Source organism: Neolamprologus multifasciatus, chromosome 23, assembly GCF_963576455.1.
Source record: "Neolamprologus multifasciatus chromosome 23, fNeoMul1.2, whole genome shotgun sequence".
Classification (NCBI taxonomy): Eukaryota; Metazoa; Chordata; class Actinopteri; order Cichliformes; family Cichlidae; genus Neolamprologus; species Neolamprologus multifasciatus.
Window position 1 is genome coordinate 32349912 of NC_140460.1, and position 14108 is coordinate 32364019.

The 14108-nt window shown below is 40.5% G+C and overlaps 1 protein-coding gene across 4 annotated transcripts in view; it reads left to right on the plus strand.

The window, feature by feature from the left end:
* Positions 1-14108, plus strand: part of gckr (glucokinase (hexokinase 4) regulator) — an 18588-nt gene continuing 4480 nt past the window's right edge. For 2 of the 4 annotated variants that reach the window (XM_085151230.1, XM_085151229.1), the window contains exons 1-18: positions 1-568; positions 4727-4876; positions 4962-5030; positions 5122-5190; positions 5426-5499; positions 5614-5680; positions 5754-5807; positions 5978-6072; positions 6172-6277; positions 6395-6513; positions 8829-8927; positions 9236-9333; positions 9458-9534; positions 11465-11561; positions 11634-11743; positions 13000-13083; positions 13396-13536; positions 13842-13976. In XM_085151230.1, the coding sequence (XP_085007356.1) occupies positions 347-568; positions 4727-4876; positions 4962-5030; positions 5122-5190; positions 5426-5499; positions 5614-5680; positions 5754-5807; positions 5978-6072; positions 6172-6277; positions 6395-6513; positions 8829-8927; positions 9236-9333; positions 9458-9534; positions 11465-11561; positions 11634-11743; positions 13000-13083; positions 13396-13536; positions 13842-13976 (1866 nt within the window). In that variant the 5' untranslated portion in view covers positions 1-346. Of the gene's footprint in view, positions 569-4560; positions 4609-4726; positions 4877-4961; positions 5031-5121; positions 5191-5425; positions 5500-5613; positions 5681-5753; positions 5808-5977; positions 6073-6171; positions 6278-6394; positions 6514-8828; positions 8928-9235; positions 9334-9457; positions 9535-11464; positions 11562-11633; positions 11744-12999; positions 13084-13395; positions 13537-13841; positions 13977-14108 lie in introns of all 4 variants that reach the window. The other 2 variants (XM_085151226.1, XM_085151227.1) reach the window with 2 other exon arrangements.

Sequence of the window (14108 nt, forward strand, 5' to 3'; positions counted from 1 at the left end):
TTTGATCGTTGGTTCCGTTAAAGAGAGATGGATACACTTTATTTTCAGGAATGACATTTGCCAGATACACACACAGGTGCTCATAGTGGTGATTGTGTGTGTGTTTCCCTTTTCCGGTCTCAAAGGTTAAGTAGGTGAACTTTGCTACTACAGACAGAGCGGTGCCCTTTGTGGTTTTTATTCTGAGATGCTATAAACAAACAGACACAGGCTGGAGCGTTTGTTAGGACTGTAGCTGCCTCCACGCACGAAGCGACTCGTTCCTCACGCATCGTTTTGAAGCTGACGGCGGACTTTCCAAGCTGCGGTTGCCTGGGTGACCCTCTATTATATTTACTACCAGGTCATGTGTCAATCAACGGCATTCTTCATTCTCATTCGTTGTCACTTTTCAGTTGCCGGCCTGGAAGTTGAGCAAAGTTCAATCGGGTCCCGCCCACTTACCCCCTTTCGCTCGCAGTTTCTGTTTTCTCTGCAAATCGTTACCAGTGACCATTTTTGCCAGATAAAGTGGACAATGGCAGGATTAGACTGGACTTGTGGGGTTTCCACTTTACGTCAATGGGAAGTAAGTTTATAGAAATTGACGGACTGTTTAGGGAAGTGATTTCTTTTCCTGCAAAGAGTTAGATGAGAAGGTTAACACCGCCTTTGACAGTAAATATAGTGGTAAATATTTTGTATAGCTACAGACAGGATTTGGTTTGATACATTATTGTGCAAAAGTCTTGATTAGGGTTGCTAACTTTTAAACTATCAAATAATGGAGACTCTGGCGTGCACAGCCAGCTGGGCATAGTGTAAATATGCACTGTGTGTTCATATTTTTACAGTAAAAATACAGTAAAACTTTGGCATTCGGTTTAATCAATACCTCATCTAAACCAATAAAGAAAAATGCAGTAAATGATGACAGAAATCACAAACAAACAAAAAAGAAAAAAAAAAAAATTCAAATCAAATACTGCAAATACAGGCATCAATTAGCCAGGTTTCTATGCTACGGAGACCAAACGGAGTCATAATTGTACGAATCACGCATTACTCATATATGTTGTTCGTCAGGGACCGTCGCTAACTGGGCACAAACACTGTAAAACACTCGTCTGATACAATTGCAGTCAAATCAGATTTGATATTCGTAAGAGTGCCATCTGTTGGTCAGGAAATGACATTGCAGGTAAAGGTCAATATATGGGACATTAGAATGAGGATACGAACCAATTTTGCTCATTATACGGGATGTTCCGGCTAAAACGGGACAGTTGGCAATTATAATCTTGATCCACATCTCATTTCTTTATGCAGTGCTGCAAAAAAGTTTTTCTTTTTTGTCCATATTTGTTACACTTAGTTCAGATCATCAAACAAATTTCAATATCAGACAACAGGGTTGTGGCCAAGCAACTCACAGTTGTTCTAGATGAACTGGCTTTCGTAAGGCTCACTCTACCGAAACTGCACTTCTTAGAGTGTCTAATGATATTTTGATGAATTATGATGCTGGAGAGTGCACTGTTTTGATGTTGCTGGATCTGACCTCTGCTTTTGACACTGTTGATCATCTTATTTTGTTAGATAGATTAAACCACTGGGTGGGTGTATCGGGTACCGCATTGGAATGGTTTAAATCCTATTTGTCAAATCGATCTTTCTCTGTGGCTACCTCTAAGTTCAGATCCCCCGTCAGCTCTCTTGCCTATGGGGTGCCTCAGGGCTCTGTCTTGGGACCGTTATTGTTTTTGTTGTATTTACTCCCTCTTCTGCAACTTCTTAGCTCTTTCTCTGATATTTCATATCATTGTTATGCAGATGATATTCAGCTATATATCTCTTTTAGGCCACCTGATGTTTCTAACCTCCAAACCTTGCAGTCCTGCTTATATCCCTTTAGAGGGTGGATGGCTGGTAATTACCTTCAACTAAATGCTGATAAAACGGAAGTCATTGTCTTTGCTCCTGAGAAATTTGTTCCCCTCGTGGTTAAAAATCTAGGCCCTCTTGCTTCTTATAATAAATCCTCCATTAGGAACCTTGGTGTTACATTTGATCCAGCTCTGACGCTGGACAAACACGTTAAATCTTTGGATCGCTCTTGTTTTTAACATTTAAGAAATCTCGCTAAGCTGAGTCCCATTGTGTCACGTTCCGAATTGGAAATGATTATTCATGTTTTTGTTTTCATCTCGCTTAGACTATTGTAATTCCTTGTTTACTTGCTTAAGTAATGCCTCCCTGGAACGACTGCAGGGTGTTCAAAATGCTGCTGCTAGGCTTCTGATAAAGCATCACAAATACTCCCCTGCTGATTCAACTGCATTGGCTCCCTGTCAAGTTCAGGGTCCATTTTAAGATCATAATCATGACTTATAGGGCCCTGCACGGTGTAGCTCCAACTTACATAAGTGATCTTCTTCTTCCTTATCACCCCAGCAGGTCCCTGAGGTCTTGTGACCAGGGGTTGCTGGTTGTCCAGCATACAAGGTTAAAAACAAAAGGTGACAGAGCGTTTGTATCAGTGGCTCCCAGACTGGTACTCGCTCCCTTTGAGTTTGAGATCTGTGGACTCAGTCATTTAAAAAGTAGTTAAAAACGTATCTGTTTAAACTTGCTTTTGGTTGATTTTGTTTTGTTTGAGATTTTAATGTCTGTTTTCTGCCTTTGTAAACCACTTTGTCATTTTATCTTGAAAGGTGCTATATAAATAAAATTTTACTTTACTTTTACTTTACTTTACAACGTAAGTAATATACAAAAGGCAGCTTTTAAATGATGATTTCATTTATTTAAGGGGGAAAACATATCAAAATCTACTTGGTCATGTGTGAAAAAAGAAAACTAATTACCTCCCCACCCCTTGTCAAATCATGAATTTACGGTGATTAACCACATTGTTTGGAAAGCTGAGTTCAGTTTCACTAGCAACACCCAGGCCTGATTACCGACAGACCTGATGAATCAAGAAATCACTTAAACAGACAAACTGAAGAAGCCACAATCTAAAGAAAAAGCTTAGAAACAAAGTTACTGATCTCTATCCGTGTAGAAAAGATTACCAAGCTGTTTTTAAAGCTTTGGGACTTTTGCAAACCACAGTGAAAGCCCATATCCACAAACACTTGGAACAGTAGTGAACCTTCCCAGGAGTGACCAGTTGACCAAAACTACTCCATGGGTGCGTTGATGACTCATCACGGAGATCATAAAAACCCAGACCAACATTTAAAGAACTGCAGGCCTAACTCATCTCAGTTAAGGTCAGAGGTCATTATTCAACAATAAGGAGAACGGTCAAAAATCAAGACTTCCAAACCAATGAAAACCACTGCTGATCAAAAAGAGCACAAATGCTCGCCTCATATTTACCAAAAAAACAAAATGCTGAACTTTTTGGAAGGTTTGAGTCCTCTTACATTTCTTGTAAAACGAACACAGCATTTCATAAAGAGAACATCATACTGAGATGTTTTTGGTGGTGGTAGTGTGATGGTGCGGGATTGTTTTGCTGCTTCAGGACCTGGATGATTTGCTGTAATTGATGGAACCATGAATTCTGCTCTCTACCAGAAAATCCTGAAAGACAATGTCCAACCATCACTTCATGGCCTGATGCTCATCCACGCTTGGAACATGCAGCAAGACAATGATTTGAAGCCAAAGTATGGACTATTGAGATACTTTGGCATGACCTTAAAGAGACCCTTGATGTTTAAAAAACCTCCGATGTGGCTGGATTAAAAACATTCCGCAAAATGATGGAAAAGACTCATTGCCAGTTATCACAAATGCTTGATTGCAGTTCTTGCTGCCAAGGGTGATGCAACCAGTTACTAAATTTGGAGGGCGCATTTATTTACACAGGGTCAGGTAGCTTTGGATGGCTTTATTACATTAATTAATGAAATAAATATTTAAAAACTACATTTTGCATTTAGTTGAGTGGTCTAATATTAAAATTTGTTTGATGACTTGAAACAAGTAAATGTGACAAATGTGGAAAATATAAGAAATCAAGGAAGGAGCAAATACTTTTTCACAGCACTGTAGGACAGAGTCAGATGAATAATTTAGCCATTTTACAGTATTTATTCTAGCTAAGATAACCAACCTTAAGTTTTCCCCATTTGGCTCATCCTTGCTTCATGTTAGCTACTTTACGCTAGCTAAAGTAGTTGACTGCTGGATCTTACTTGCTTCATTCATTTTATGCTAACTCAGGTAAACGTAGTTTGTTTCATGCCATCTATTTATTCTAGGTACGCAATAAACCGTATAAAAGATGGACCTAACTATTTGGCCACCTTTTTTAAAGCTATAACAGTTATAAAAGTCCTGTTTTGAAGCTTAGTGCTGAGAACTTTTACCGCCGCCATCTTGCTGTTTGAAAACTGGATGTGACCAGCATGAGGCAGAAGTGATTGTGAAACTGCTAACAACTTATTAATCACAGGTTTTTAGTCAATGAGGATACCGTGACACTGACTGACCGGCATGTATAAAATGAACACGTTTTATACACCATGAGCTGAAATGATTGATTTGAACTCATAAACTCATCAGGAAGGTCAAGGCAGAGGGCCATTTTTTTCTTCGCTATATAAGCCTGAGGTCAGTCACAGCGATCGGGCTTTGGTGGTCCTTCAAAATGATGCAATTTTTTTCATGTTGGATTCACTTTTCAAAGACAGAAGTCAGTTAGTCGTCAGTCTAATTTGTTGTTTCTTAGTCCGCAGATTACGAGCCTTCACTTCCTGTTTCAGAGAAGTCTAACCCCCTGACACGTGACATCGACCGAGCTTCGGCCTATAGCATTGTGAAGATGTTACAAGTTTGTGATTCCCAGATGTTCCAGGAAGAGGCAGGAACGACCTACCAGGTATATCAGTACTAGCCTTCATGATGGGAAAATGTATTCTCAAAATTTCCTTTTGAGAATTTCTTTCTTTAAATCTCATTTTCAGAGGCTTTTGAGTGACCAAGTGGTGAAAACCTTAACGGAGGTTGCTAAAAGGGTGGAGGTCATAATTAAGGTGCCTTTTTTTCCTCCTCCCTCAATATTTGGATCTGTATTTGCGTCGGTCAGTCGGGCATAGGCTATTGTGCCTTCTGTGTCTTTAACAGGATCCTCAGGAGAGCTGTGTTGTGTTGAGCGGTTGTGGCACTTCTGGTCGGCTGGCTTTCCTGATCTCGGTAAAAGTTGTCCCGAAATACTCTCTGCGCTGTTCAGACTTTTGGAAAGCGTATCAGTTACTTGAACGTTCATAATGGAAAATCAAGTGCACAGTGAGCCAGAGCAGAACGAAACAGACCCTGCCAGTAATATGAGGAAAATGGCTCTTAATTAAATTATGTGATCAGATCTCTCTTGCTCATGGAAAAAAAATGCTTCCTGTGTTGTGTGTTTATTGTCTGTTTGTGTTGTTAGTCAGGCTTCAACAAAGCACTGAGTCAGCTGAACCAAAGTGAAGTGTATTCATACATCATTGCAGGAGGAGACAGGTGAGTTGGGGTTGTGTAAACAGAATATAACCAGCAGCAATTTTTTTGCTTGATTAAAATCCTGTAATTAATCTGACATATGCACACATACATGTTCTGGTATCATGTCCTCAGAGCTCTGCTTTCCTCCCAAGAGGCTCCCGAAGACGACCCGAAACTGGGCGTGCTCAGTCTGAAGAAGGTCTGGGACATCCTGGAGTGTGTGTCTTGTGTTTTGTGAGAGCATTTTGACCACAGCATGTTGTTCTCTGCAGGTGTGTGAGGGAAAGAAGCGAGTCTTGTTCATTGGCATTTCCTGTGGACTGTCTGTAAGTCAGCCTCAGCTCTGAGGTCAGAGTTTGAATAGTGTATAGCAAATAAGGTTTACCTTGCTCATACCTGAGAAACAATTCAATCTGCAGGTAACTCGAGATCAACCTTTGAGTTTTGGCGTTCACAACTCTTTAACTTCTCGTGTGTGCGATTTCTGCCGCCATAGGCTCCATTTGTGGCAGGGCAGCTGTATTTCTGCTTGCAGCACCCTGAAGTCTACACACCTGTGCTGGTTGGCTTCAACCCTGCACATCAGGCCAGGTAAAGGACTTTAAATATTTTCAATGAATGTATGATATGTGATAAGTTGTGAATAAATATCCATTTTGTCTTTGAAACAAACTGTCTTTATGTATGTAGAGATGAGCCCATACAAGACTGCACCTTCACCTTTCACAGTGTGGTACAAAGGATGCAAGAACTTGCAAAAACCCAGAAGGCCTTCCTCATTAACCCAGCAGTTGGGGTACTTGTACCTTTTGAACTTGATGTTCTACACATTACGGTCGATGTGCATTTATATTCAAAAAAGTAAGTGAGCGGTGTGTTTATGATTGGCTGGTGACTGTGTGTGTCTGTTCAGCCCGAAGCCATCAGTGGGTCCTCCAGGATGAAGGGAGGCAGTGCAACTAAGATTCTCCTGGAAGTTGCCTTCTCTGCTGCTCATGCTGCCACTTCCTCCAACACACCTATCACACATAAGTAAGCTGGAAGACATATGTCATGTGTCATATGTCATGTAATGTCATGAACATGCTAACTCTTGGCATGTTGCTGTTGCAAGTGTGCCACAAGATTAACTAAAGGGACAGAAAACTTACAAACATACAGTGCAGCACTTCAGAGTCACACTGCTAGCAACCGATGATTTATGTAAATTTGACAAGCTGAACGCATTCTGTACTGTACTGGAGACACGGCACGAAGGAGATTGATTGGCAATGGTCTACAGCCAATCAGGACGCAGAACACAATGTGCTATCAAAAACCCCCAAAAAACAGCATGCAAAACTGCCCCTAAAAAAATCTGCGAAACAGCGAGGCTGCAAAAAGTGAACCGCGTTAAAGCGAGGGACCACTGTATACCTACTTCAAAGTGGCTTACAAGTGAGGACTTAGATGATGGTGCCACTGGTTCATATATTACCAGTTACATATTAAAGCCTTCCTTAGGCCTCGGGGCGTCGGGATGAACTGCCATGTTTCTCATCTGCTAGAAATTCCTGAGTCTGTGTCATTTCTTTGACAGTTTATGTTTATTTAAGTTTCCTGTGTTGCAAAGAAATTCTACTAAATGAAATAATAGATTTCGATCAAATACGCGTGTAAGCTTTAAGTGAGCATACATTTTGGACTACGTGTAAGCATTGGGTTTCAATATGTTTAGGCCTAGTCCATCTAGTGCAGCGTTTCAGAACCGCACCACCAAACAAAAATGTCACAAAAAGCATATTGATAATTTTTCCCCTCACACCAGGCATAGCGGAATTGGCTCAGTTTGTCCCCAGTATACCTTTTTTGCTTTCTTCTGATCAGCACTCATGCTAGGGCCTTCATCTGGGTCGGAGTTTTCTCCAGGACCCAGGTCAGACTGGCTACTTCAGATATTTATGTATTGCTATTATGCGCTGCATCGTCTCACTATTATGTAATTTCTTCTTCATCTTCTTCTGTTTTACTGGCAGTGGCAACCCAGTCAATTAGAGCATGTAGTTGTACTGCCCTCTAGTGGAGGAGAATGTAATTGTTCTGCCCATTATTCACGCCAGTCGCTTAGAGTAGCGGTCCCCAACCCCCGGGCAGAGACTGGTCCGTGGGTCGTTTGGTACCGGGCCGTCTGATACCGGGCTGTGAGAGTCGAGACTCGGGTGTGAAATTTATGGTTTTCAGGGTTTTTATAGGTTTTTATCGTTATTTTGATATCGTTTTTATCGCTAACTTGTTCCCTGAGTCTTTTCCTGTGTGTTATGAATAAATCTTCTTTTTTTCCCTCAGCGCTACTGGTTTTATTTTGTTGTATTTGTCCGCGACACGCCGGTCCGTGAAAATATTGTTGAATATAAACCGGTCTGTGGCGCAAAAAAGGTTGGGGACCGCTGGCTTAGAGTACTAATCAGGTGGAACCAGATAATCTTCCACACCTATGTGCCGCGGCACAGTGGTTGGGAAACACTTCTCTAGTGGATAGACATAAACACACACCTAGGTATAAATAAACACTAGTCTGTCTAGTGGACTAAGCCAGTAGGTAGATTAGGCTTAGACACATGCCTAGTTGACTTGCTTAAATAAAAGGATAGCTTTTGCTGTAAATTCAGCCTTTGGTGTCTCTTCAGGCTCACCATCGTCTGAGTCTGAAAATGTAGCCAAAATACCTTAAACGTATACATTTCAAATACCCACTAGGGGGCGATCTGTGGATCCAAAAGACTTCATTTGTTAGTTTAAGTGTTAGAGGATACAATTATAATCTATAATCCCTATTAGGGTCACGTCTTGTAAATGGAAAATACACTTAAAGAAATATAGAAGAGCTTTTGATATATAGATTTGTTTAATTACATATAAGAGCTTTGTCACAATTTAGTAAATCAGATCATTTTTGATTGATTGATACTGATTGGAAGACTATATAAGAACAGCTAAACCAAAATAGTTTCACGTGTATTTAATAAAATAATAAAAAGACAGAATGTACAGTTACTTCTGGGTCTCCATCATAGCCCAACTTTACTCACAATAACTCACATTGTGTGCTTGTCAGTTGCATGTATCAATTTAGTATCTGCTCATGTTCTCATAACCCACAGAAAATTTACTGAAATGTCCTTGAAGCTGACATCACCAGCAAGTTTTGAATAAGCAGAAAAGCTGTTATGTGTATTGGAGGACACCACAGCGTATTTTATTGGGTTTTGCTGACCTCTAGAGGTCATTACAGAAAAGAGAATCTGTTTGGGATGATGATAGACACAAAAATCTGCGCTCTGTGCTTTGTTTTTGTGTCTGTTCAATAGTGGTGTTCTGCAGCACATGAAGGCATATGAGAGAACTCTGGCTGTCACGTACTCTCAGACGGACGGCATCACTACTCTGGTGGAGGCAGCGGGACAAAGGTAGAACATCTCATCCGACACCTTTAACTGACACCTTGAAACTCACTGACAAAGAAAATGAAGTATGTTGATTTATAGCAGCACACTGGTTCTAGCTGTTAGTGCAGGTAACAAGTGAATTAGTTGATGAATCAGCACAAAAAGCGTAGAAGCAAAAATGACTACAGATACTTAACATGTTGCCATACTCACAGCTTCCTTTGGAAATCTGTTTGCTGTGAGTAGAGAAAGCTTCTGAACTTCCCCCCGTGGCATTTTTCATGTCGGGTCGGCAGTTTCAGTCTGATGTGCTTCTGGCTGTGTTTCAGTTTGCAGTGCAGCAGGCACGTGTATTACCTGGGCTGGGGTTCGCTGGCTTTGCTGGGCCTCATTGATGCCAGTGAGTGTAGCCCCACATATGGTGCAGGTAAGTGCAGTGCGATGTCCTCATTAGGAGCCAAACTACACTGCCATAAAGAAAATGTCTTTTTTTCTTTTTGTTTCGCATCGCAACTAGTGATGGAAACTGTGTGTGTGTGTGTGTGGCACAGACTACGAAGACGTTCGAGGCTTCATCAGAGGAGGATACAGAGAGCTGAATAACAATGACGGTCCCTTAACTTCACTGGTGTGTGAAAGAAAACAATGTAATAACATCTATTTAGACAAAAGATAAACGATTAAGTAATTACTGCATCAAATCTTTCATTTCACACAAGGCTCAATCAATTCACAGTGAAGTGCACAGATTCTTCTTCTACAGAAATCCTGCCACTACCAGCTGACTGCAAACATGGAGATTTCTGTTCTAACATGTCTGTGGGTTTGAAACAAGGCCACATAAAGTAATAACATGTCTGAAATCCTGTAAAATCCAATTAACATTAACATCCAGGTCTTGTTGTGTACCTTGCAATGACACATCTAGAGCAGGATTAGAGTAAAATACACACTGCTGTGTCTGCTCAATGTTCCTTAATCTTTTTTTTAATTATACCGCTTGTTGGTGTTAATTAGATTTTCATATCAGTGTCGGTAGGACTTACAGGGCACTCTATCAGTCATTTAGACATAAAATTACATGTTTGCTCCTGCATTCACCTGTTTCAGGGTAGGGATTATATGAATGGGCTAATATGAATGTTGAACAGAGAACCATATCTAGGTCCTCAGTTAGAAAACATAAATAAAGAATTCATTCTACACAGATTAGCTGACTAAAATACAACCACTTCTTCGTGTCCCCCTCGGAATAATGGAAAAAAAATGAGCAAGATTAATGTAGAAAACAGAGAAAAATAACACATTTATTAAAGCATTACAGCTAGCAAGTGCATGCCGAGGTGCCTGTTGCCACAAATTTAGCTAGCAGGTAGTACAAAGGGTTATTGTCACTGACTAGTTCTGACTTACTCTTGATTTCCTAGCATCCCAGCCTCAGCGGATCCCCAGGATCTTACAAGACCGAACTTGTTCGATGTTTTTTTTACTAACGTTTATGACCAGGTCACCACCAAGTCATAAATGTGTATTAGCAAAATAATCTGAATGCAAGGAACAGAGCCAAACTTAGCCTGCATCATCTGACATCCTTCTACACATTCAACTGGAAAATGTGATACAGCATACTGCTACAGTTTTGCAAACTGTGTGAATCATTAAGTCTTATTAAAGGGCCCAAAATCCAAGATACAGGAGGCAAGGAGGCAGTCCAAGAGAACAAAAGTTGAATTCAATTTATTTTATTTCAGTTTAAAGGGCCAAATCACAAAAACAGTCACCTCAAGGCGGTTTATATTGTATGGTAAAGACGCTACACTAATACAAAGAAAAACCCGACAATCTGATGTCCCTCTTTGCACAAGCACTTGGCGACAGTGGGAAGGAAAAAGTCCTTTTTAAGAGGAAGAAACTTCCAGAAGAATCACAAGAATATCACAATGGAAAAAAAGGGGAAACATACTATTAGTAGACACCCCGTCAAAGAGAGGCATGTCCTATTACACTAATTAGGGCAACAGGACACAGGGTGGAAACTATCAGGGAAGAGTAAAAGTCAGAAATGAGGGAAAAGGGAGGAAGTCAAACTGACTTAAATAGATAAAGATTAACTTTGAACAAATAAATACTAAGACATGACAGTGACAGACATGGATAACACAGAGAGAACCAAAAACTAGAATACATACTAAAATCATAAAAAAGATTCAAAGTCTCTACAAACAAAACCCCCCAAAGTTCTCGGAAGTGTAAAAACAGTAAAACTGAAAGTGAAACTCAAATATTAACTAAGAATACAAACCCCCCCAAAACAGTTGAACCACGCCTCGGTGAACAGCTTTCCACAGCTGTTATTGCTGCACGCCACCTTCCAACCCACCTCCAGCTCAGCTCCACATCTTCTGTCATTGTTGCCGTTCTGTTCTGTGCTGAGGCCACGCTGCCCTTTGCTTTCCTTATAAACATGTGACAGGGCAGAGAGATGCTAATACCAGTCTTCTTCTTCTTCAGTGGTCCTGGCTATACCAGTTTTCTCTGAAACTATGTCTTTCCTGTAGGGCCCCAAGTTCTCCATAGCACATGAGGACTTCCTACATCTGATCCTGCCGTGTCTTACTGATAAGGATACTGTGCTGCTAATCTACACGCACTCCGGTGAGACGGCGCTTTGTTTGTAACTTGGATTTTTTCCAGAGCAGCAAGTGTTTTGACAGCCTCTCTCCACAGATGATGCCACTGAAGTGGGTAACATGGCCCGCAGAGTGAGAGAAAAGACGCCCAACCTCCATGCTGTTTATCACCAGGCTGATGGAGACACAGCAGCTTCTTTACAACAAGTAGATGTCTGAAGTTTTGGAACTGCAATATTATGGTCTGATCTTTATGGAGTCACAATTAGAGATAGAAAGGATCTAGCTAAACTAATAACACACACACTGCACTGTTATTCACATGTCCAGCCCAAACTAAGTGTCAATTTAAAAAATAAGCTCTATTTTTCATTTTTGGCAGTGACTTGACAATCACTCAGCCTACAGTGAGGTCTGTGTTCACACGTTAATCTTGAATCTTGTTTCACACACAGTGCTGACTGATGGATTTTACAAACATGCACACTGCTGTGCGCACTGCATGTATGAACACCTGTTCAAGGTTTAACTGCATTGCTTTGACATTAGCATGAGCCAAGATGTTGCAAGACCTTCTTTAGCATAACAACCTCCATCACCTATTTCTGCTTATGTAGCAGACCTACAAAACTATATCAGTTCATCAGTATTTTGGCATTTAAAAATATGAATTCAATTTTATTAGCCATTTTGTTTCAGGTTATGTACTGCTGCACTCAAAGCCCTCTTTAAAATATGTTTATAGATTGTTAAATCAGTTGTTCCCTCAGTAATTACAGGTTTTCCATGCCCTGAGGTATCACAACAAATTCTTTCTCATCTGTCAACTGAACAACATTCCGAAGTGCTCTGTTGCAAACTTGGGATGCGCCAGTGACAGCTGTTGCTAGAGGCATTATGTGTTCAGGTTCTCTTTTCTTTCCATTTCCAATTCGGGAACATCTGAGGAACACCTGGATGAAATTTCAGTACATCTTTGATCTCAAACCTGTACTTTAACCTTGAATGTCTCAGGAGTTCCTTGAGGGAATGTTTTGGATGGACTACAACTGGTAGTTTCTCTTTCCCAGTATAAAAAAGATTAGTTTAACAGCACGAATGTGCTGTGCTTAAAGTCAGGTCTGTGGTAGTAAACTCTATGAATTCTGCCAGGAAGACTGATCAAATATTAAGCCAGAATCGTGCCAGAAGCTGATGGTTACCAAAAGGGCCTGGTCGTGGTTCAGCTTACTGTGGGACATTAGTGGGTTTGTATTGTATACAAACGTCTAAGTTCTTCCAGCCTGAACCATGAGTGATCATGAATGTGTCTGGGTATAGTGTAGTCAGATGGTGTCTGGCTACAATTGTGTCATATAAGAAAATCAGATAACATATTAGCATTAATTGATACAAAAATCAAGGTTCACAACCTTTTATAACAACTGTACTTGGGTATTAATGTGGGTATCTTTTCTTTGCAGGGCGACATCAAAAAACTGTGTTTATCTACACTAAAGATAACTTGGCCTCAAGAAGCACTTGTTTCAGGGACCTTGCAGCATATGGTACAGTATACACACACACTTTGACACACATTAGCCCAACAACTCACTGACGCATGAGAAATAATATAATATTAAATGCTCTGCCATTATATTTCTGCCACCTTCTTTCCTTAGAGACGTTTGCACCCATATAAAGAGATAAATACAGTGGAAGGAGGGAGTGTCAAAAAAAGTCATCTTTATTGATTCTCAATTTTTCTTGCTTCTGTAGATCTTATTTTGGATGGCAGGTTATTTTCTTTAATGTTTCCTCTCAGTGTGGTTTTTATAAATGCAGGGGAAGGAAAATCAATAACTTTTCTGTGTGAGCAGCGGGAGCTGTCCACCAAGCTGGTGCTGAACGCTGTGAGCACTGGAGCTCATGTCTTAAAGGGGAAGATATACCAGAACCACATGATTGACCTGCAGGTCACCAACACTAAACTGTACCGCAGGGCCACGCGTTTACTCCAGGTACTGTGATGTAAAACGCTAACAAAGCTTAAACACTGCATTACAGGGTGTACTGTTTGTGCTCCATCCTTTTCATGATTACTGACTATAATTTTCACACTATGCCCTTTTTTTTTAGTCTTATACCATAACTAGTAACCAATAAACAACATGATGGGAACCCACAGGGCAAAGTGTTTTTTAAATTTTTTAAATAAGTCCATCTTCTTACTTTTCTTCCTGTTTATGTGCAGCACATTCAGCAAAAAAGACTATAACTTACTAGAACTTAGAGGTAAATTAAGGCTTAATCATTCTATTTTCAGAAGCTTTCTGCATGTCCAGAGGAAAAATGTGAGGAAGCTCTTTTAAAGGCAATCTACCGAGTAGACATGCTGACAGTGGAGATGACATCCCCTGACATCACCACACACACGTGCTTTGCCAGAAACAGCACCAAGGTAAAGAGGTGGTGTGCATGTTGCTGACAGATCCGTACCAGAAACCCGATTTATAAAAGGTTTCTTCTTGTCATTACCTCTTTCAGTTATAGGTAAGTGCTTTAAAAAGCTTTACAAACATATGTTGAAACA